Consider the following 24,174-nt stretch of genomic DNA (forward strand, 5'->3'; position numbering starts at 1 on the left):
AAAAACTAGCCGGGCGACGAGGCGGGCGCCTGTAGTCCCAGCTACTTGGGAGGCGGAGGCAGGAGAATGGCGTGAACCTGGGAGGCGGAGCTTGCAGTGAGCTGAGATCCGGCCACCGCACTCCAGCCTGGGCGACAGAGCCAGACTCCGTCTCAAAAAAAAAAAAAAGAAATATTTTGTATTACAAAAATAATAAAACCATCTGGCTTTATTGGGGGAAAAATAAAATAAGCAGGTAGTTTTAAAAAATGTGCTTTTCATATATGAAAATGATGCGTGTACTTAGAGTTCTCAAAAAAGGAGGAGTTTTCTTTTTTCTCTTTACGTGGTCATTTGATCCCTTCATTAATGTCATGTATTTCCCAATGATAGGGGTATACTTATAAACTCCATGGTTAAGCTGCTAAATTAACTAACTGCTGATGAGCTAAGTTGATGAGTTTACCCCTTTATTAAGGAATTCTAAACTTTTATCAAGTTTGTGTCGGAAAACAATTAGATTAAGTTTTATAAGCTTGGAATAAGCAGCTTTTAGAAACTTACCCAAACCAAAGGATGCACTTCATAAGCTCTGATGCTAAAAGAAACATATTTAAATAGATTTTTTATGTATTAAAAGCACCTTAAATTGGACTTATAATTTTTTGTAGTTTTATATTCTGTGGGAAAAAAGGGCAATATAGACAGCCCTCTGTATCTGTGGATTCCATGACTATGGATTCAAACAACTGCAGGTTGAAAATATTTGAAAAAATATTGTGTCTGTATTGAGCATGTACAGACTTTCCTTGTCGTTATTCTCTGAAGAATGTAGTGTAACTATTTACCTAGCATTACACTGTACTAGGTAATATAAGTAGTCTAGAGATGATTTAAAGTATATGGAAGGATTTGCATAAGTTACGTGCAAATACTATGCCATTTTTTTTTTTTATCAGGGACTTGAGCATCCATGAATTTTGGCATGGGGGAAGGCCCTGGAACCATTCACCCACAGATGCCAAGGGACAACTTTACTTTGTCATCTGCATTTCATTGTTGATGTCTAATTATTTCTGAAATTCCTGTAATACAAAATTTTCATGAATATTGATTGACCTTGTCCACATTTAATTTGAATTAGTGTGAAACCCAGTAGTGCCATTGTTTTAAAGACTTAGTGATCAATAATGTTTTAACTGTTCCATGGTTTTATTTCTGTTTACTACAGGATGAAGTGCATGAAAGGGATCGATTTAGTGATTTTTTACTTACAAAGTTAAGAGATTTGTTGCAAAAGCACCCAACTTTGAAACTAATTCTTTCTAGTGCTGCCTTGGATGTGAATCTCTTTATAAGATATTTTGGAAGTTGTCCAGTGATATATAGTAAGTTAAATTGTCAGATTTCTTCTCTAATTTTTATGAAAGAACACTTTTGGACATTATTTATCCTAACAGAAACTGGGGAATGTTCTGAAGTAGAGGCTATCTATTACTGTTCCCCCTGAGATAGGCTTAATAGTACTTCTTTCTGATTTCAACTTCTCCTTTTCTATCAACAGCTCTTTGGTATTGTGTAGTGAGCCTAATTCTCTTATCTTAAAAGGAAATATGCTTTATTTTCACTTTGTGTTCCGTCTTAAATTGCCCTATAACTATTTCCCTTTATTGGTAGATATCTTTAAAAAGTAGTCTGTACTCCCATGTTTTACTTCACATTCACTTCTGAAAATGCTAAAACAACTTTTGCCCTTGTGCTTTATTAAAAACTGATTTTGCCACCAGTCTTTAAAAAAATGATAAATTCCTCTTCAAAAAATACAACAATTAGGCCAGGCGCTGTGGCTCATGCCTGTAATCCCAGTACTTTGGGAGGCCGAGGCAGGTGGATCACAGGGTCAGGAAGATCAAGACCATCCTGGCTAACATGGTGAAACCCCATCTCTACTAAAAATACGAAAATTAGCCAGGCGTGGTGGCGGGCGCCTGTAGTCCCAGCTATTCGGGAGGCAGAGGCAGGAGAATGGTGTGAACCCAGGAGGTGGAGCTTGCAGTAAGCCGAGATTGTGCCACTGCACTCCAGCCTGGGCGACAGAGCGAGACCCTGTCTCAAAAAAAAAAAAAAAATACAAAAGTTGTGTTTACTACAATGAAATAATACGAAAATATATAGAGAAAAAGTTCAGTTGCCCCTATCCTTGTGTCATGTCCTAGTTTTCTGATTTATGAATGTTAACAGTTTTATATATATTCATTCTTACTTAATCCTTGCTCATACAAATGTATGCAAATATATACATATTTATAATGTTTACAAAAATCGGTTTTATGAATTTATGATTTATGGATGTTAACAGTGTTATATATATTCGTTCTTCATGCTCACAAAAATGTATGCAAATATATACACATTTATAACATTTACAAAAATTGGTTTTATAAAAATGAGCACATGGCTAATACATTATTTTCAATTTGCTTTATCATGAACAGTTTTCCAGTTTAGTAACTCTGTATCTAGTTCTTTATTTTAAGCAGCCACATAATAAAGTATTTCATAATATTGATGTGCTATGACTTATTTAACCATATCTTTATTTTTGGACATTCAAGTTTGTTCTAGATCCCCCACCTTGCCCCTGCCAACAATGTTACAATGAACATCCTTCTACGTATATCCTGATATACTGGATTTCTAGGGATAGATTTCTGAAAGTGAATTTGCTAAATAAGAGTGTATCTATTTTTAATTTTAACAGCTTTTACCATTTTACTTTTCAAAAGGCTGAAATGATTTACATTTCTGAAGTGTGTAGGGTTATTTATTTGAATTTTTACCAGTGTTGTTTGACATTAACCTAATTGCCTATCTAATATTCAAATTTTAGGCAAAAATCTTACTTAGCTTTTCTGTGGTATCTTTTATGGTTGGCTCTCTTTTTTTTTTTTTTTTTTTTGAAATGCTCAGATGCTGTAATTTGTTTGATAGCATTGCTGCTTCCTGAACTTCATTCTTCATTATATCCCATACTTTCTCAGTCTGGCCTGTGGGCTTCTCTTCTTTTACATGGGGCTTAAATAGTGGTATTCTCTAGAATTATTCCCTTGATCTGTTTCCTTTTTTTCCTGTTCGCTCCATCTTCCTTCCTTCCTTTCTTTCCCACTATTCCCACCGTCTTGTTTCCTGCCCTATGCTGTACTGTACTAGGTATTGGAGATGCATAGTTTCCCTGGAAGCTTTCATTCATGCCCTGGGCTTCTGGTTTTTCTTTTATACTGATGACTTCTGAATCTTTATTTTCAATTGTTCTCTAGAACTCTGGGTTTCGATATTTCTAATATGATCCAAACTGAATACTTCATCTCTTCTGTGAAACCTATTTCTCTTCTTGTGTTACCTGTCTTAATCATACTACCATTGACCTAATCACCTGAATCACAAACCTATAAGTTCTTAACTCCTCATAATAATCTTAGGTGATCAGGCACATCAGATCTGTACATATGCTAATTGAAAGCTCATTTCTCATTTTACATGCTTAAAACCAAACCCCATTTCAGCAAACCTGTTCTTTTCAGCTTTCTTTCTTACCTCAGAGAATGACATTATCATTCAGATTTGCAAGCCAGACATCCAAGGACTATATTTGACACTTTCTTATTTTATTTTTTTCCATATCCAATATAATGCTGAGTTCTATGGATTTTACCTCCTGACTAGCTCTAGAAATTGTCTGCTTCTTTTTGGTTTTCACTATTATTAATCTCATTCAGGTTAACCTGAACTGTTGCAGTAACTGCTACTCGGTTTGATGTAGCCATTCTGCTGTCTTTTAAATCCATTCTCCATATTGCAGTCAGAGTGGTCTTCTCTGAAATAGAATTCTGATGATGTCGAGCACCTTCCTGAGCTTAAATCTTTGAATGACCTTTATCTCACGATAAAAACATAAACCCTTAGTAAAACTTATCTTTTCCTCTTACCTCATCTTGAACGATAAGGTAATCTACTCCCACCATTTTTCAAGTAAGTTGGCCTTTTAGTTCCTTGAAACACCTTTAGGTCCTTGAAACTCTTTTCCAGCACAGGGATTTTGCACATGTTGTTTTTCATCATCATTATACACTTTTTTCTTTTTTCATATGGCTTTGTTGTTTTGTTTATCTTCTTGCTTCTCATTTTCTTAGGATACTTTTCTTGATGCAGTCAAATCCCCCCTGTTATATACTGTCATGGTGTCTTGTACTTGCATCTCATAGGACTCTTCACAACTCTGTATTTACATTTATATTCTGGATTTTTGGATTAATTTCTGTCTCTTCTGCTAGCTTGCCTCCAGGAACAGGAAATAGCTCTATTTTGTCTTACCATTTCTGTTTATAATACAGATGATATCAATGCCAGACACATGATAAGTAGACAGTAAACACTAGAGGAAAAGACCCAAGCACATGAACAGTTGTCTAATAGTTGTTTGTAAGTCAAACTTATAGTTAAAGGACAATATTATAGGAGTCACTTGAACTATGAAATCGCTTTTGGATATTATACTCAGGTTCATTAACTTGGTATTCTCATGTTTTTATGTGAATTTTCTGTAAGATGCAAGTTGAATATTTAATTTTTTTAAAATTATTTAGTACAGGGAAGACCATTTGAAGTAAAAGAAATGTTTCTGGAAGATATTTTAAGAACAACTGGATATACAAACAAAGAAATGTTAAAATACAAAAAGGAAAAACAGCAAGGTAAATTTTTTAATAAAAGAAATTACTATTGATAATGACTTTGGAGTACTCCATCCTTACATTGTGGAGGTACAAGGACACTTGAAAGTGTTTTTCTCTTGTGTATAATTGTTTAACATTGTATTAGAATATTGTCCCAAATATACCTTTGCTTTCCGATTTGTGTCCAGAAGTTATAATCTATGGAGAGGAACTGAAAGTGGATGCCAGAGTTGAGGAGGTGTCTGTATCCAAAGATTCAGCCACCTTTTAAGGAGGTGGAAGAGTATATGCTGGCTGCCCACAGCATATCTCATAGTGAAGGACTGGAAAGTGAATGGGAGGGAGTGAAAAAAGTAGTATGTGAGTAATTAACTCAACTTTGATAAGATGTTGAGTTTTCCAAATCTTGATGATGTTATGGGATTTCATTGATACTTTGAATTTAGCATTATTTGCCTGTTAATACATCTCTTGTAATGACTTATATTTCAGCTGTTGAATTAGGGTTCAGATTTCTTTTTCTTAATTTTAACTTCATTATTCATCATAGAAGACTTGACTTCACACTTTGATACCTTGTTTAATTCTATATGCCTTTGGACAAAAATCTGAACTTTGGATTCTCCCCTTGAAAAATGTAATCAGCAATGCTGATTTCACTGGGCAGCACTGAATTACTGATATGTAAGTTGTAAAACTCCTAGATCTTGAAACTTAAAAAATTAAAAAAAATTTTTTTTAGAGACAGGGTCTTGTTCTATCACTCAGGCTAGAGTGCAGTGGTGCAATCAAGGCTCACTGCAACCTCGACCTCCTGGTCTCAAGGGATCCTCCGATCTCAGCCTCTTGAGATGTAGACCACTGTGCCCAGCTAATTTTTTAGGTATTTTGTAGAGACGCAGTCTTGTTATATCACCCAGGCTGGTCTTGAACTCCTGGCCTCAAGCATCCTCTTGCCTCAGCCTCCTAAAGTGGAATTACAGGCATGAGCCACCATGTCCAGCTGAAACATTTGAAGGTGAAAATTATATATAATTGTATCTCAAAAAGCTGGCACGGTGGTAGAAGTTCAACAAATGGTTTTCTACAAACTGCTGTATGAATTTTGGTCATTGATTTAAACAATAGTTATAACATGGATAAAAATACTCTTAATTCTGGACTTACTTAGAAGTAAACTTATTAGTAGGATTTGGAACAATAGATGAATACATGAATGTATTAGCCCGTTTTCACAATGGTGTAAAGATACTACCCGAGACTGGGTAATTTATAAAGAAAAGAGGTTTAATTGACTCGCAGTTCTGCATGGCTGGGGAGGCCTCAGGAAACTTACAGTCATGATGGAAGGCAAAGGGAAAGCAAAGACCTTCTTTACATGGCAGCAAAAGAGAGAAGTGCAAGCAGGGGAAATACCAGATGCTTATAAAACCATCAGATCTCATGAGAACTCACTCACTATCATGAGATCAGCATGGGGGAAACCGCCCCCATGATCCAGTCACCTCCCACCAGGTCTTTCCCTCAACACCTGGGGATTATAATTCAAGATGAGATTTGGTTGGAGACACAAAGCCTAACCATATCAATGAAGTTTTCAAGCAGTTTCATGTATCTTTGTGTTTCAGCATAACACATTTTTTATTGAATATTCTTAATATGTTTTTTAAAAGTAACTACAGAATATGGCCAACTTTTAAGAGCTACCAGATTCACATAATTTATTTAAACAAAGGAATACATTTCAAAAAGGAAAAGATTTGTCTACATATTCTTTCTTTGATAATTAATTTAGAAGAGAAACAACAAACCACACTTACAGAATGGTACTCAGCTCAAGAAAATACTTTCAAGCCTGAATCTCAGAGGCAGAGAACTGTTCCAAATGTGACTGACGAGTATGACTTATTGGATGATGGTGGTGATGCTGTCTTCAGTCAGCTGGTATGATCTCCCTGGTTTCCCACTGATATTTTGTGTGAAAATTGTGTAGGTTAAAGATCATTTTATGAGATTATACCTTTTTTTTTTTTTTTTTGAGACAGAGTCTCACTCTGTCGCCCAGGCTGGAGTGCAGTGGCGTGATCTCTGCTCATTGCAAGCTCCGCCTCCCGGGTTCACGCCGTTCTTCTGCCTCAACCTCCCGAGTTGCTGGGACTATAGGCGCCCGCCACCATGCCTGACTAATTTTTTGTATTTTTAGTAGAGACGGGATTTCACCTTGTTAGCCAGGATGGTCTCGTGATCCTGACCTCATGATCCACCTGCTTTGGCCTCCCAAAGTTCTGGGATTATAGGCATGAGCCACCGTGCCCGGCCAAGAGATTATAATTTTTTACTGCATAATTGAATGGTAATTCTCTTAGTTTATTTTAGACTACAACCAATTTTCCAGAGCAACTTCCTACTCTTTAAAGAAAAATTTACCCTTTTTTTGAGCATGTGACTGTATATAATGCAGATATGCTTGCAGTTTTCTGCCAGTGTTTAAAGTTGTAATGTATCCAAATGAACTATACATGAATTTTTAAAAGTACTTTTAAGGAATATTTTAAAATTGATAATAAAAATTGTTATTTAACATCTTTATGGATATGCACACTAAATATACTATATATATTATGATATATATCCTATATGTTTATAGGATTATAACATGCTATATGTAAAAACATATAGTGTAGACTTATTTGGGTCATGAAACAGCATTTTGACCTTGTGTGTTGTGGTTCTTAAGACTGGCTGTACATTCTATCGCCTGAGGAGCTTTTAAAGCCCTGTGGAATCTGACACCCTGCCAACAAGAGATTCTGATGCACTTGCTCTGGGGTGGGACCTGGCATCAGTATTAAAAAGCTCCAGGTGATACTTCCCTTGATGTGCAGTTGGGAAAGAGAACTACTGAGGTGTATGTGCATTTAACAGTATCATATTGGAAGCACGATTAACATTGTGACTGGATCATAGTCCTTTGTTGACAAACTCATTCTCAGATAAAAGCTGAGTATAAGGACAAGATACCGTGTTGTGAGTGATAATGTTTGTGATGAAATGAGAAATTTTTTTATGTGAAAGCCTTTGCTATATAGTATCATAGGATTAGTAGTCCTTATGGCTGTTGTGGTCATCTTATGTTCTTTGCAAGCAAATGTTCATAAATTGTTAGGTAATTTATGATAATTTATGATTTTTACTGTTTTTTTGTAGACTGAAAAAGATGTGAATTGCCTTGAACCATGGTTAATAAAGGAAATGGATGCTTGTCTTTCTGATATATGGCTACATAAAGATATTGATGCCTTTGCTCAGGTCTTTCATCTCATTTTAACTGAAAATGTTAGTGGTAAGTTTATTTTAATTTTAAAAATTTACCCTTGCAGTTATTTATGGTGGAAGTATAGTTTAATTCAAAATGTATGTACTACCAATAATTGCACAACCAAAAATTTTATTTTTTAGGAGTATTTATTTTATTTCAAATGCACAAATCAGGATCTTCTTACTAGCATAGCATAGTAGAAATAAATACTGTGTTAAATCAGAGATTCTTAAGCTCATGTCTCCATTGTAGTTTGAAGAGCTATTTGATTACATGACAATTACGTGCAAAAATGCTTTTATGTGTATGTGTTATGCATATACTCTTGTCTTTCCCTTCCTTGGAAAGAATTTAGATGTCAAGTATTTATTCTCTCACCTAAACCCCTCAGCATTATTATTGTAATTATTATTGATTACTTTCTTCTTGAAATATTTTATTCAGTTAACTTCTGGTATTTCATACTTGGCTTATTTTCTTCTTATTTCCCTGGCTCTGACTTCTTGGTTTTCTTGGCAAGATCTTTTTCTTTTTTTCTGACCTGTAAATATGAAATTTCCTAGGTCTCAATCCTTAAGACCTTAATTCTATTTATACTTACTCCTTAAGGGGATCTCAAATTGTCATTGCTTTAAATATCTATTTTAAATGACCCCTAAATTTACATTTCCAGACCTTACCTACCCCCTGACTTAAATATACCCGATCACTTGTTATCTCCAATTGGATGTCTGTTAGGTGAATAAAATTAAATATGCCTCAAACAACTTCTGATCCCCTCCCTACATATCTTCCTCTCAACCTGCACTTTTTATGTGTTTCCCTTTTCAGTAAATGATAACTATCATTCACCTAGTTGCTAAGGCAGCAAAGCATACAGAAAGTCTACTGTCACATTGCACATATAATTCATTAGCAAATCCTGTTTACTTTGCATTCGAAAATAAATCTGGAATATGACCACATTTCATTTCCCCTACTGTACATTTCACTCCTCTAGTCCAAGCCAGCCTCTCTTCTGGACTATTACAGTAGCCCGTTAACCATTTCTGTTTTTATGTTACTGCAGTCTGTACTCCACAGAAAAGTAAGATTGATCCTTTCATAAAGGAAATTGGATCATTCCACTTACCTGTTCTCAACTCTCCCAGGCTTCCAGTTACACTGTGGATGAAAGTCAGAGTCCTTTCCATGATTAGGCCTCTGGCTGCTTTCTTGATCTTATCTTCTGCCACTCTCCTCCTTGTTCACTGTGCCTAGACACACTTGTCTTCTTGATATTCTTCATGTTTGCCAACACATTCCCTTCTGTGAGATTTTGTTTTGTTGTTTCCTATGCCTAGAAAACTACCTCCACTGGTAATCACACGGCCCAATGCCTACTTATTTAGGTCTCTGCTTACATACTGCCTTCTCAGAGAGGCCTTTTCTGATCACCTTACTAAAATTGTACCCCTTTCTCACTATATCTCCTTACCCTGCTTTATTAATCTTTATTGTACTTTCATTACCTGTCATGTATTTTTTATTTTTCATTACCTATTTCATCTATAGAATGAAAACTACATGAGGGCAGAAACTTTGTCAGTTTTACTTATCTCTGTATCACCAGAGGTTCATCGTTTATTAAGTGCTGAAAAATCGTTGTTGAATAATGATATTATTATTATTATCGTTATTTTTGAGACAAGAGTCTCACTCTATACCAGGCTGGAGTGCAGTGGTGCAATCTTGACTCACTGTAACCTCTGCCTCCCAGGTTCAAGTGATTCTCCTGGCTCAGCCTCCTGAGTAGCTGGGACTACAGGTGTGCGTCACCTCGCCCAGCTAATTTTTTTGTATTTTTAGTAGAGATGGGGTTTCACCATGTTGGCCAGGATGGTCTTGATCTCTTGACCTTTTGATCTGCCTGCCTCGGCCTCCCAAAGTGCTGGAATTACAGGCATGAGCCACCGCACCCAGCCAAATAATGATATTACTTTTAAGCATCTTTACCACATGATAATCTGTTGGAACATGTTTAGTGACAGGAAGTTCACTACCTTTCTTTTGAATTGTTTCAGTAGTTAACTTTTTAGTATGTTGATGTGAAATCTAACTACATGGCATTTGCCTTTTTTCTGCTTCTGGAGTGGTCACATGTATTTATACTTGACAGACTTCCAGGTATATGAATATGGTTATTCTTTTTCCTTTAAATTTTTTGTTTTTTGGGCTGACTATACCTATTACTTCAACTATTCTTTACTGTAACATGATATCTGGTTCTCTCCTTCCCTGGTCCATCTTCTCTGGATATGTTCTGTTTTATCCCTTTTAAAAAGCATAGTACCCAGTTCTTAGTAACCATCTTAGCCTAAAACCTTCTACTCTTTACTTACATTAATCCAGCCAACCCCATTGTCTTATTGATTCATGTTGTTTTTGAAATTTTTAGTTCTTTTTTTAAACCTATGATTTTATTAAATTTTTTAATCATCATGTACTTGTTTTGACTTTTTTTGAGCTTGAGACATTCTGTTTATTCATTATAAATTTTATCTTAAAGTTAGATTTGGCCCATTTTTTCTGTTTAACAATTTAAAAAAATTCTAATTGTTATCTATTACATTAATAAGCTTTCTCTGTTTATTAATTTGAGGTGCCTGAGTCAATTATCAAGCATGTGGTATGCTACAAGGGACTTTAGGTCAATATTTGGGTGTGGTTGTTCAAGCAGTTATAATCCTACACATCTTCTAGTCTAACTTCTTAAAAAATAAATGAGGAGTTTTTGACTTTCTTTATTCTCTTTGTAAATGTGTGTTGGCTCCTAGTGATTTGCTTTTCAAAGTTCATTGTTTTGTTTTGTTTTGAAACGGTCTCATTCTGTCACCCAGGGTGGAGTGCAGTGGTGCGATTGTGGCTCACTGCAGCCTTGACTTCTGGGCCCAGGTGATTCTCCCACCTCAGCTTCCAGAGCTTTGGATTTAGATATTTCTAATATGCCCCAAACTGAATACTTCATTTCATCTGCAAAACCTGTATCTCTTTTGTTGAAGAGCTGGCCAGGCTGGTTTTGAACTTCTGGGCTCAAGCGACCTGCCCAACTTTGCCTCCCAAAATGCTGGGATTACAGACCTGAGCCACTGTGTCTTATTGATTTTTTGAAAAATAATTGATGTCCATTTTTAAAAGTAACTTTTTGGATTTGAAAGTGTAGATATTTGTTCGTCTCCAGTTTTCTGGCATTCTTTCTTTTTCCATTATTTAAAAAATATATACTCTGAAGAGTTTAGCAATCTTACTTGAAAGTTAAGGAATTTAAATTCTGAAAACAGTGGCTTTAAAATATTTATGATGCATTTTAAGTACTTAAGTATTATCCTTAGCTTTCTTCCTGATATTTCTTTAGTGAATACTAGACTATTAATTTGATAATGGTCATCCTATGTAGGCTCAGGTCTCTCTTCTGCTCTTATGTACAGTTTGTACATTTCCCAGAGTCCCATATTCTAATGTCTTAAGCCATGTGAGGAAAACTAAAATGTTATAGTAGCTCAATCATTCACTCCTCATCTTTTTATTTCATTTCTAAAATCTCAACCCTTGATTTGAACCAGAACTGAAAATATGTCATATGATTTAGGAAACTCTGGGCTTCATAGATTTCTTTTTAGTACCATCATTTTCCCCATGATCGTGTAGAAGCAGATAATAATCAGTTAAGACTTGACATTCTCTGTCATACTTACTGTACTAGTCATCTATTGCTACATTACAAATGATTCTAACACTTAGAAGCCTGAAACATTTATTACCTCACATAGTTTCTGAGAGTCGAGAATCTGGGAGTGGTTTAGCTAAGTGGTCTGGCTCCAAAGTCTCTCAAGAGGTTGCTGTTAAACTGTTGGTAGGGGCTGCATTAATCTGAAGGTTTGTTGGGGCTGGAGGGTCTGCTTTTGAGAAGCCTCACTTACATAGCTTTTGGCAAGGGGCCCCAGTTTGTTGCTGGCTGTTGGCAGAATAGCCGTGAGTTCTTGTCAACTGTCCTTCTCAGTAGGGCTGCCTTATTCTTCCTGTGTGGCTTCTCTGAGAGTGATTCAAGAGAGAAAGAAAAAGAGCAGGCAGGAAGTTGTAGTTACTTTTTATGACCTAGTCTCCAGAGTTGCACACCACCTCTTTCACATTATTCTGTTTGTTAGAATGAGTCACTTAGTCCAATTTATGGTCAGGGAGAAGGCAATTAGGCTCCACCTCTTGAAGAGAGGAGTGTTAAAAATGTTTTAAATGTTTCACATTTATTCATACCCTTGTGCTCAAAATACACACAGTTTGATACTATTCTCCAAGGCCATGGATTGAATATTCAGTTGAAGAAGTAATTTTCATACAATGAGTACAGATAAAAATAAATTAATCTTTTAAAATGCCTGACCATCCCCGACTTATTGAATCTGAGTCCTGGAGTAAGGTATGGCTATCTGTGCTTTTAAAAATACAAAGCGGAAACCACGATAACAACAAACCCACCCTAAATAACAAACCCCAAAGCAAAATAAAAATACATGCCATTATATATTTGTTCAAATCCATAGAATGCACAAAACCAAGAGTGAATCCTAATGTAAACTATGGACTTTGGTTGATGTGTTCAGTGTAGGTTCATCAGTTGTAACAAATGTTCCACTCTGGTGGGGGATGTTGATAATGGGGGAGGCTATGCATGTGTGAAGGCAAGGGACATATGGGGTATACTTGTATTTTCCTCTCAGTTTTGCTGTGAACATAAAACTTGTTCTAAAAAAAAGGTCTTGAAAAAAAAGCTGAGGCAATTTTCTTATCTCTGCCCCACTTTAAAAGAACACTGATTTGTATTGATAATGGGTACATGTTTCAGAGTGTTTATTGAATAGAAGATAATTGGGTATACATACTGTGTATCCAAGATTAAAAATTTCCTTTTGTAGTTATCTTAAATTTTACTATGGAGGGTTTTTTTCATGAAATCTTTCTGAAATTACCAATTTTGTAATTTAAGCAAATTAGTGCTAAGCAATTATATTGAATTGCTTGAGAAATATATTCTAGGAAGAAACTTCAATAGAACTTTAATTATTTTTCTAATGTAAGGGTTTTATGGGAAATAAACTTTCTGTCAGTGTTAATCCCATTAAGCATCTTACAAAATAGCCTGGAATGGGGGATTAAAAGCAAAGTAAAATAACAACAAAACATTGTCTCAAACTTTGCATTTGAAGCTTTTAAGTGTTCATTACTAGTTACTGATGAAAATTAACTTTTAAATTATTTAATTATATCTTGTCATTTGGTAAACAAATAGCTTTCCTTTTCTGTTGAAATCATGTAGATGAGCGTAAAACAGTTTAACCATGATCTTTCTTTCTCCTACCTTCCAACCGACAGTCTTTATTCTATGTACACTAGACGTATCATAACAGATTGCTGTAGATCATCTAAGTTAAGTGTTACATAGTGCTGTCATTATGTAGTTAAGGAGCAAGTCTCAGGCTAATTATCCTGACACTCAATTCTGCTATTTCAAATTTTTTAAAACAGTGAAAATGGTTTTAAGTAGTTTGGAAATTTAAGTTGTATTTATCTTTTCCTTTTTTTAGTTGATTACAGACATAGTGAAACCAGTGCAACAGCTCTGATGGTTGCTGCAGGACGTGGCTTTGCAAGTCAAGTAGAACAGTTAATTAGTATGGGAGCCAATGTCCATAGTAAAGCATCAAATGGCTGGTAATTTTAAACTACATTGATTCTTCATATATCTTTGTATAGCTACACATATCTTTTTTGATTTCTTATGTTTGTCTTTATATTAAAAACTATTGTGTAATAATTGCTGGTGAATTTCTGTTTTAATGAGTTAATAATTTTGAATGACTTGTTTTTTAACTATAATTTATCTTATTTTTTATTTAACAAGTTTTTTGAAAAGACAGGGTCTTGATGTTGCCCAGGCTGGTCATGAACCAGTTTTACAATTTTGATGACATCTTTTTTATATATCTTTTGAATTTTGGCAGGATGGCATTGGATTGGGCTAAACACTTTGGGCAGACTGAAATTGTGGATCTTCTGGAATCTTACAGGTAAAACTTGATACTATTTTAAATTAATTCTACCTTCTTTAAAAGAGCTTCACCATACAAATTATGGACTATGCAAATATAGACCATTTATAGTCTTTTATCCAGAGATTTTTTTTGTAATTCTAAGGAAATTTTCTGTCTGATCTACCATGGTATATTAAATTTTATTTTAAGAAATCAGAAGAGGGATTTCCAATTAAACATGGTAGATACGACATAAGTATTTATCTCTGCATTTTCTCAAACCTTTTACATTTCCCAAAACCTCACTAAAATGACAATGAAGCAATATAAAGGAATTTAAAAGGTGTAAACCAAATTCAAAGAGAATGGAAGAGGACAGGGCAACTGATAGAAGATGTTAATTTTGGGATGATAGATAGCTAATTGATTGACTTAGCAGAACTAGGAAAACTCACAGTGCCGTAGAGAAACAACTCATTTTAGCTTTGGAACTCAGAGGCACATTCAGTGGCCTTTGAGTGAAGCAGTAAAAGAAAATCCATTATCAAAGAGAAAACTTATAATACAAACCTATAGTAAAAGATACTGCATTCATGAAATAAAAACTGTGTGCTATCAAAAAGGAACAGAACACAAATCTTTGTTCAGATTTTGTCTTCATGAGACCTACCCAAATTTGCCCTATTATATTACAGTCTAACCCCCGCCCGCACTGTCCATCCTCTTTAACCTATTCTATGATTCTCTTTTCTCCACAAGCCCTACCACCCTCTAATACCCTATATAATTTACTTGTTCACTGTTTTATTGATTTATTATCTGTCTCTTCTCCCTACTAGAATGTAGTAAGCTTATCGTCTGCTTGTTCAAGAACAGCATCTAGATGTAGTAGATGTGCAGTGAATATTTGTGAATGAATGAATAAATAAGAAATAATTCTTATAAATTAAAAATATGATAGCAGAAAAAAGAGTTACAAGATAAAGTTTAGAAAATTGCTTACAGAGTAGGAAAATTGTAGAAAAAAGATAAGAAAATTTGCTTCCTATCTACTCCTTTATTAGGAAACTGTTACAGAATGTGCTTCACAAAAAAGAAGTGAAAACAAAAACAAAAAATGGGGGGAAAAAAACAGGTAGGTACAGCACAGGGGATAGGTGAAAGGAATGCTCAGGATGCTGGTAGAGAGGATTGTTTTGATGACACCAGTGTCTAGTAAGCCTGATCGCATAGGAACAGAAGATGTGGGGCTCTAGAGGGAGGTCTCTGTGGGGTAAAAATTTACCTGGCATTTTCAATCATATTAAAAAGCTTTATGAATCTGTTAGATAATTTGGGAAGAATTACTATCAGATCACAGAAAACTAAGCAAATAAAAATTAGACAGTTGTTACTCTAGGAAAAACAAAAAGTTAAGAAAGGAGGTATAATCATAGTATATTATTAGGCTAAACAGTGAATGTTTACCCAGTCATAGTAAAGTAAAGACTGAATGAAGATTTTACAAAAATTGTAGGAACTGGTGTGGGTGGAAAGTGTAGGGAAGTGGAAGTGGTAACCTCATTTTTCATTAGTTGGAGGTTCACAGATAATGACTACGTTGTTAAAACAATAAATAGCAGAAAATGCGTGTTGCTTAGAAATATGACAGCAAGTGCTAAAATGGCTAAAACAGTAGAATAGTTCTAAGCAGTGTGACTAGGAATTTTTGTTATAACTTCTATAAAACCATTTATTAACACTATGTATATGTATTGCTTTGATTTAACAAAAAAAAAATCACAAGGGAATCCTGTAAAACCAATCAATTAACTGTCTTTTAGATAGAGATTTTAGGTAAATTTAGATTAGATATTTAAACAATTTATGAAGCATTCAGATATTTAAAGAAAATTTTGAATATATAATATATTGTATAATACATTGATAGCTTCTGTTTTCAACCTTTAGAGACTCAAAAAAGAAAACAGTGGAGCCTGAAGTTAAAATATATTAAAATATCTGTTATTCAAGAACATATAAAATGTTTTATTTTACCTGGGTTTTTGTACTTAATTTTATAGATGTGGAACTGGAAATGTAGTCTCAGACATTAGAAGAAATAAATGTTTGAAATTAATTGTGACATTGAGTCTCAAAATTCTTGATAGGTTTAAATGCTATTTCTGATATAGTAGGTTTAGATGTCATTTCAATAATAGCATCCAGAACTTGCAGTCCTTTTATTGTTAACACTTTGAATGTTCCAGACATTCTTATGGTGTTAAGTAAAACTCACTAGATACTACAGGTTACCAGGTGAAGCATTTATCTGGATAATATTTTAATTGTCCTGGCTAACTGGGCTTTCTTTTTATTTGATAGATCATGATATTATCAATTATAAATTTCAGGTATTTAAAATTAAATATATTATTATGTTTACTGGATTATTGATAATTTATATCCAAAGGTTATAGCTTTAAACAGAATATAATGTCTTCTTCATTTATGTGTTAAAAATTAAAAAACAATAAACTTAAAGTGTTTTAAAGTAGATCTTAAAATTTACAAGAACTGAGAACACATGGACACGGGGAGGGGAACATCACACACCAGGGCCTCTTGGGGGATTGGAGATAGGGGAGGGATAGCATTAGGAGAAATACTTAATGTAGATGACGGGTTGATGGGTGCAGCAAACCACCATGGCACATGTATACCTATGTAACAAACCTGCACGTTCTGCACATGTATCCCAGAGCTTAAAGTATAATAAAAAATTTACAAGAGCCAATTATTAAGTTGTAGAAGTTTAATACTTTTCCCATTGAAAACAGTCTTATATTATTTTTCTGCTAAATTCTTTAAGAGAGATTGGATTTAGTTGAACTTCCTAGAACTTTTGTTGATAATTACTAGTGATAGCAATAGTTTACATTTTTACCTATAAGATGAAGAAGCAAGGCATTTATTTCAGTAATTTATATTGATTCTTGCTTTTGGAAAATAGCATAATCAACCTGCTGTTAGTATAGAATTTTCTAACAGTCATGTTAAGTTGGTGCCTATTGAGTTTTTTAAAAATGTGAACTATACATCAAAATATTGTTTATAATAGTAAACAATTAGACACAGCCTATTAAGAAAATATAAATGATAGCTGAAAGTTTGTGGTTTTTAACAGTTTTATTGAGATATAATTAATATACCATGTAATTCACCCATTTGGGTGCACAATTTGATGGTTTTTCTTATATTCACAGACTTATGCAATCATCACCACAATCAATTTTAGAACAGTTTCATCACCACAAAAAGAAACTTGTACCCATTAAGTATCTCTCCCTGTTCCCACCTCAACTCTCTTAAGCCTCCTCCAGCTCTAGACCAACCACTAATATACTTCTAGTTTCTACAGATTTGTCTGTTTTGGACATTTTATATAAATGGAATCGTGATATGAGGTTTTTGTGATTGGCTTTTTTCAGTTAGCATAAAATACCCATGTTGTAGCGTTCTTTTTATGACTAATACATATTCTATGGATATACCAAAGTTTGTTTGTATATTTGTCAATTGATGAACACTCAGGTTGTTTCTACTTTGTGACTATGAATAATACTGGTATGAATATTTGTGTACAAATTTTTATGTGGATATTTTTTTTCATTTCTCTTATATATACACCTAGGAGTGGAATTGCTGGGGCATATGGTAACTCTATGTTTAACCTTTTGAAGAACTGCCAATTGTTTTCCAAAGCAGCTTTACCATTTTACATTTCCACCAGCAATGCATGAGGGTGTAAATTTCTCCACACCCTCTCTAACACGTTATCGTCTGTCTTTTTGATTGTAGTCATCCTAGTGGGTGTGAAGTGGTATTTCATTGTGGTTTTGATTCGCATTTCCCTGACAGCTAATGATGTTGAACGTCTTTTCATGTGCTTATAGGCCATTTATATATTTACTTTGGAGAAATGCCTTCAGATTGTGTTTTTCTAAAAGCATTCATTGCCAAATTTTACTTTGAATAATGTGCTTGAAATCAAGATCATATTATAGCTAGGACATTAAGTGTCACTTACCTTAGCTTCCTTAGGGAATATTGGAAATTTGAAGGACCTAAGGATTACTCTTTTTAATAGAAATTGACTTCGTCTTTTTTTTTTTTTTTTTTTTTAGTGCTTCACTGGAATTTGGAAATCTGGATGAAAGTTCTCTGGTTCAAACAAATGGAAGTGACCTCAGTGCTGAAGACAGAGAGCTCCTGAAAGCTTATCATCATAGTTTCGATGATGAAAAAGTAGACTTGGATTTGATTATGCATCTTCTATACAATATCTGCCATAGTTGTGATGCTGGTAAATAAGTGTTGTCTAAAAGAACTGGAGCAAAATATATACTTCAAGAATTAATATTTTAAGTATACAAATTTTTATATAATTGCATTGATAGTAATAAGCAAATAATCTCATGTCATCTTGTAGTTTACCAGTACATGAAAACGTGATACAGATTTTTATAATTCTGTTGATTGCATCTGATTTCATAGTGAGATTTAATATTAAAAAGTCATTCTTCCCCAAGGTGCAGTACTAATTTTTCTGCCTGGATATGATGAAATTGTTGGACTGAGAGATCGCATCCTGTTTGATGACAAGCGGTTTGCTGACAGTACACATAGGTAAGGGCTAAAGCCTTATGTCTGTTGCTTAAAATAACAGACAGGTCCTAGGGTATATTTTCTCTTTTCATTGTCAACAGATATCAAGTTTTTATGCTTCATTCAAACATGCAAACATCTGATCAAAAGAAAGTATTAAAAAACCCACCTGCAGGTGTTCGAAAAATAGTAAGCTTCATAAAATCTCCTTTTTAACATTTTTATTAGTTATTTTTTCTGTTTTTATATTAACTTTAAAGTAATATCTTGTTGCAGATCCTTTCCACCAATATTGCTGAAACCAGCATCACAGTCAATGATGTTGTCTTTGTTATTGATTCTGGTAAGGTGAAAGAGGTATGTATGCGTAAGTTGTAGTTTTACTTAAATGGAGAAGATTAAGTTCTACTTCAACAAATGCTTTTATTTATTATTTAGTTATTTTTCTTTTAATTTTACCACTACTCAAGACAGCTTGGACCAGCATGTGCTTTTATAAGCAGAATTTAAGAAAAATGTCTGGTTCTAGATAAATTTAACATACTAAATATTGATTTTACTAAATATTCTGCCTTAAATAATTCAGTATATAGAATCAATTTTTGTTATTTTAACTAAGCATACAAAAATGTTTCTCTGCCTACCAAATACTTGGAAGAAAATAAAGGGTTTGGTTAGATACAGTGAAAATGTTGTCACACAATATGGGAATTTGATTACATATTTTTTATGTTTTCCTTCTGCATATGGACATGGATTATGTCCTTGTTCACTATTAAATCTTTAGTGCCTCACCTATAGCAGGTGTTCAAAAGATACTCAGCTCAAGTGAACCATGCTGAAAGAAAGCAAAGAAATAGATAAACCATGGGATAACCAGCAGCTAAATTGGACTTAACACTTGCGTTCGTAAAAAAAGTTTCACTGGAACTTAGCTACGTCTGCTTTTACCTTTTCTCTATGGCTGCTGCTTTCACACTGCAAGGCAGATTGGAGTATTTGTAACAGAGACCCTCTCAAAGCCTAAAATATTTACTATTTGGCCCTTTTCAAAAAGTTTGCCAACCTTTGATATAAAAAAAAAAGCATTTATTTCCTTTTAGTACGGGAATGCCCAGCAATTGTCCATGTTCCTAACTTTTGGTAGATAACATTCGCTGAAAAAATGAAAGTGGGAAAGATAATTGATTTTTCAAGGGAAGAGATATTATTCATGTGTGGAAAGCAAATTATGTCTAAATTTAGTGAATATAAATCATCATTTTTAATGTGAAAAAATTAATTGCCTTATAATGTTTTCAATGTAATTTGAAGGAATATTTTATAGAAAATCAAATTTTATTATAAAAATTGGCCATATGCATTATAATTGAATGCTCTAAAGATGGGATAAATTTTATTTTTATATAATCGTACATTTTACTTAAAAATCTTAATGGTGAGCCAACGAAAATTCAGATTTTATTGCCCTAAAATTACCTAAAGTGGATAAAGTGGGTTTTGAATATTTTAGAAAGTTCCTTTAGGTGTTATTTATTTATTAAATAACTGAAATTTGAACATGGGTAGTGTCAAAAGTTATTTAACATACAAAATTGATAAATGTAATGTTATATTAAAAACTAAATAAGAAGCTTGTTTCCTAAAAATTTTATAAACTATTATGCAAACATTTTTATTTGCTCTATGCAGTTATTTTATGAAAGGGAAAGTATAAGTACCGAGTGACTGAAATATATGTTCTAGTTAGGCTTGTATTTCTTTTTAAAGTATTTCTCTACAATAAATTTTCACTATAGGTTATTTGAAGAAGTATGTGGGTAATAATGGTTCTTTTTTACTTTCTTCATTGTAAAATTCAGGAAAGGCTAACTTTGTTAGTAGCTCAGCAGGAGGTAAAGTGGAAGTGTTTAAAAATATTTCTCTTTGGGATAAGGTTATTGATTGTTATTCTTACTCCGCAAGGTTAGGTCCCTGAAAAGTATTTCAGAAAATGTCTTTCCTTGATCTTCTTATTCTCCACAATGATGCAAATCTGTTAGAAAATGACCTCAAGGGAATAGATCAGTTCTCTCCAATCTTGATGTCTTATGAGAGCTGGCTGCCATTATCCAGCTGTGGCAGAGAGCAACAGATAGCAGAGCACAGAATGGGAAAGTTATTACAGCTCTTCTGAGTTTAGTTTTTAAATCTTTTTTCTTAGTGTATTTGTAATCAGAAAATCAGGGTTTATTAAAAATCAGTATTGCTGTTTTAATTATTTAATCAAGAGAGGACTTTGAATTAAACTTGGCGCGTTAAAATATGTTGATAACATTTCTTGCTATTACCTTTTAAATACCTTTTATATTCTAACATAAAGATGGTTTAAATATTACAGAAATCCTTTGATGCTCTGAATTTTGTTACAATGTTAAAAATGGTATGGATTTCCAAAGCTAGTGCCATACAGCGGAAAGGCAGGTAATGTATATTTAATGTATATTCATTCAATTGCCTGTAAAATGGAAACATTTTTATATGTATTACACATTTATCACATATTCCACTTTTGATAAAATAATAGTTTTCATGTTAAAATTTTTATATTATTTTTGCAAAGCAAGCCATTTTAATACTTCTTTAAAAGTTGAATTTAGGTTATGTTAAAATTAAAAACTTTTGCCTAGTTAAATGTACATTCAGATGTAAGAAACTTAAAAAACAAAACCAAAAAGTCTAAACATATGCAATATAGGACAAAGAGCTAATTTTCTTATCATATAAAAAAGCTCTTTGAAATCAACTAAAGACCAGTTATCCAGTTAAAATGGATAAAGGGCACAAATAGGCAATTTACCAAAATAAAAAATATGCATGTCCTACTAATACATTAACCTCACATATACTACCTAATATGTATCAAAATAAATGCAAATTAATGAGGTTTTTTTGACTCTCAGATGGGCATTGATGAAAATGTTTAACAGTATGTACAACATAGAGGAAAAACATGGGACAATAGACTTTCATATTTTACTGATGGGAGTATAGATTGGTGTGACTTCTCCAGAGTGTAATTTGAAACTATCCAAATCTACTCTTTCACCGTAGATTCCACTTCTCATAATTTATCCTGAGTATGTTTGCGCATGTGTGCAAACATGTATGTTTAAGACTGCTCTTTGAAGCATTGTTTATAATAATGAAAAGTCTGGGAACAGTGTGGTGTCCATCAATACTGAAGTGATTAAATAAATTGTAGCCACACAGTGGCTTTCTAAGTAGCTGTTAAAAGGAAAAATGTAGATCTATGTGTTCTTATGTGGAATGAGTTTTCGGGATGCATTGTTAATTAAAAGGATATAGAACATGCATCTAGTAATCTTTTGTGGTAAGAAAAATATATGTATGTTTGTGTATGTATTTCGACACAAATGCATCGAGAAGTCTGGGAGAAACATTAAAAAACAATGAATGGTTATTAACTCTGAGAAGGAGGATTTATGGGGCTCTTGGAGCAAGGAGACAATTTTTTTTTTTGTAATTTGGTTATTTTGCTATGTGTTTGGGTTACTTTTTAATTTTCAAAAGATAACATTAATATCATTTTTCAGTAATTATCTTGCATTTTATTATAATTAGCAAGAAAACATGAAATGCTGACTTTAAAAGAATGCTTCATATACTGAAGACTCATATGCATTATTTCTTTACCTTGTAACTTCATAGAATGCCCATGAGGGCTTTGTTGTTGTTATGTCAATTGTTTTCTTATGACCAATAGTGGCTTGATACATTAAGCTGGACTTATATGCTATTAATAGTATATTATTGTAGGTAAGGCTGGGTGTGGTGGCTCATGCTTGTAATCTCAGCACTTTGGGAGCCTGAGGTGGAAGGATCACTTGAATCTAAGAGTCTGAGACTAGCCTGGGCATCATAGTGAGACCTTGTCTCTACAAAAAATTTAAAAATTAGCTAGGTGTGGTGGCACAGGCCTGTGGGCCTACCTACTTGGGAGGCTGAGGTGGGAGGATAATTTGATCCTAGGAGGTCGAGGCTGCAGCTGCTGTGAGCTGTGATCATACTACTCCACTCCAGCCTGAGCAACAGAGCCAGACCCTGTCTCAAAAACAAATAAAATAACAAATAATATATTATTGGAGATGAAGGCCAGAACTGTAAAAATTTTCATTGCCATTTTTCCACAAATGTTTATCAAGAGCTTTCCCTGTGCACGTGTTATGGATACAGTGATCAATAAACCATAGCCTGATAGGTAAAGCTGGAGGTAGGGCAAATGTTGCAGTCCATATGGGAGTCAAGTAAATTAAGCAATTTTAATACAGTGTTATCTGTGGTACAACTGGATGTTTCCCGAATTGTTAAGATTGAATCTGAGACAATTGTGAATGAAGGGGGAGCTGTGGAAAGGCATTTCCAAAAGGCAGAGGGAAAGTATAACCAAGTATACTTATTTGCCTAAAGGCAAGAGTGAATAGGAAGGATGTTTGGATGGAATTTAGTTTAGAGAATAGTGAAAAATGACCTGAAAGTTGGGGACAACTTCTTAAGGACCATTTTGAGTTTTCTCTCTTTTTAAAAAAAATAAACAATGGAATAACATGATTATAGTATCCGTTCAGCTCTCTGAAGAATGGATTGGCAGAGACAAAAATGATGGTAGGAAGACCCAGTAGGAGGCTTCTTCATTAGTACTTTCCTATAATAAGGTAGAGATGAAATAAAAATAAATAGATAATTAATTCAAGAGATACTAAAGAAAGTAATGTTGGTGATTGATTGTGTATGTAGCGGGTGAGGGGTAAGGAAGAGAGTGGAGTTAAGGATGTCATCCAGGTTTCTATCTTAGAAAATTGAACAGTAGTGCCATAGTCAGATAGGGAAAATGGGAAGAGTGTTTTTACTGGGGAGATAATTAATTTTTGGTTATTTTGAGTTTGAGTTGCCTGTAGAAAATCTAAGTGGATTGGGAGGCTGAGGCGGGCAGATCACAAGGTCAGCAGTTCGAGACCAGCCTGGCCAACATTGTGAAACCCTGTCTCTAATAAAAATACAAAAGTTAGCCCTGCATGGGGGTGGGTGCGGGAAGAGTGTTTTTACTGGGGAGAATAATTAATTTTTGGTTATTTTGAGTTTGAGTTGCCTGTAGAAAATCTAAGTGGATTGGGAGGCTGAGGCAGGCAGATCACAAGGTCAGCAGTTCGAGACCAGCCTGGCCAACACTGTGAAACCCTGTTGCTAATAAGAATACAAAAATTAGCCCTGCGTTGGGGTGGGCGCCTGTAATCCCAGCTACTCGGGAGGCTGAAGCAGGAGAATTGCTTGAACCTGGGAGGCGGAGGCTGCAGTGAGCCGAGACCATGCCATTGCACTCTAGCCTGGGTGACAGAGCAAGACTCCGTCTCAAAAAAAAAAAAAAAAAAAA

At 34.2% G+C, this 24,174-nt stretch overlaps 1 protein-coding gene across 4 annotated transcripts in view; it reads left to right on the forward strand.

The window, feature by feature from the left end:
* YTHDC2 (YTH domain containing 2) overlaps positions 1-24,174 on the forward strand; it is an 81,021-nt gene that overhangs the window by 21,083 nt on the left and 35,764 nt on the right. For 3 of the 4 annotated variants that reach the window (XM_010375829.2, XM_030927516.1, XM_030927517.1), the window contains 11 exons: positions 1,211-1,367; positions 4,623-4,730; positions 6,508-6,656; positions 7,920-8,055; positions 13,650-13,776; positions 14,067-14,132; positions 18,263-18,441; positions 18,668-18,764; positions 18,845-18,932; positions 19,020-19,100; positions 21,124-21,206. In XM_010375829.2, the coding sequence (XP_010374131.1) occupies positions 1,211-1,367; positions 4,623-4,730; positions 6,508-6,656; positions 7,920-8,055; positions 13,650-13,776; positions 14,067-14,132; positions 18,263-18,441; positions 18,668-18,764; positions 18,845-18,932; positions 19,020-19,100; positions 21,124-21,206 (1,271 nt within the window). The remainder of the gene's footprint in view (positions 1-1,210; positions 1,368-4,622; positions 4,731-6,507; positions 6,657-7,919; positions 8,056-13,649; positions 13,777-14,066; positions 14,133-18,262; positions 18,442-18,667; positions 18,765-18,844; positions 18,933-19,019; positions 19,101-21,123; positions 21,207-24,174) is intronic. The other variant, XM_030927515.1, reaches the window with a different exon arrangement.

The sequence above is a fragment of the Rhinopithecus roxellana genome, chromosome 3, assembly GCF_007565055.1.
Source record: "Rhinopithecus roxellana isolate Shanxi Qingling chromosome 3, ASM756505v1, whole genome shotgun sequence".
In the NCBI taxonomy this organism is placed as follows: Eukaryota; Metazoa; Chordata; class Mammalia; order Primates; family Cercopithecidae; genus Rhinopithecus; species Rhinopithecus roxellana.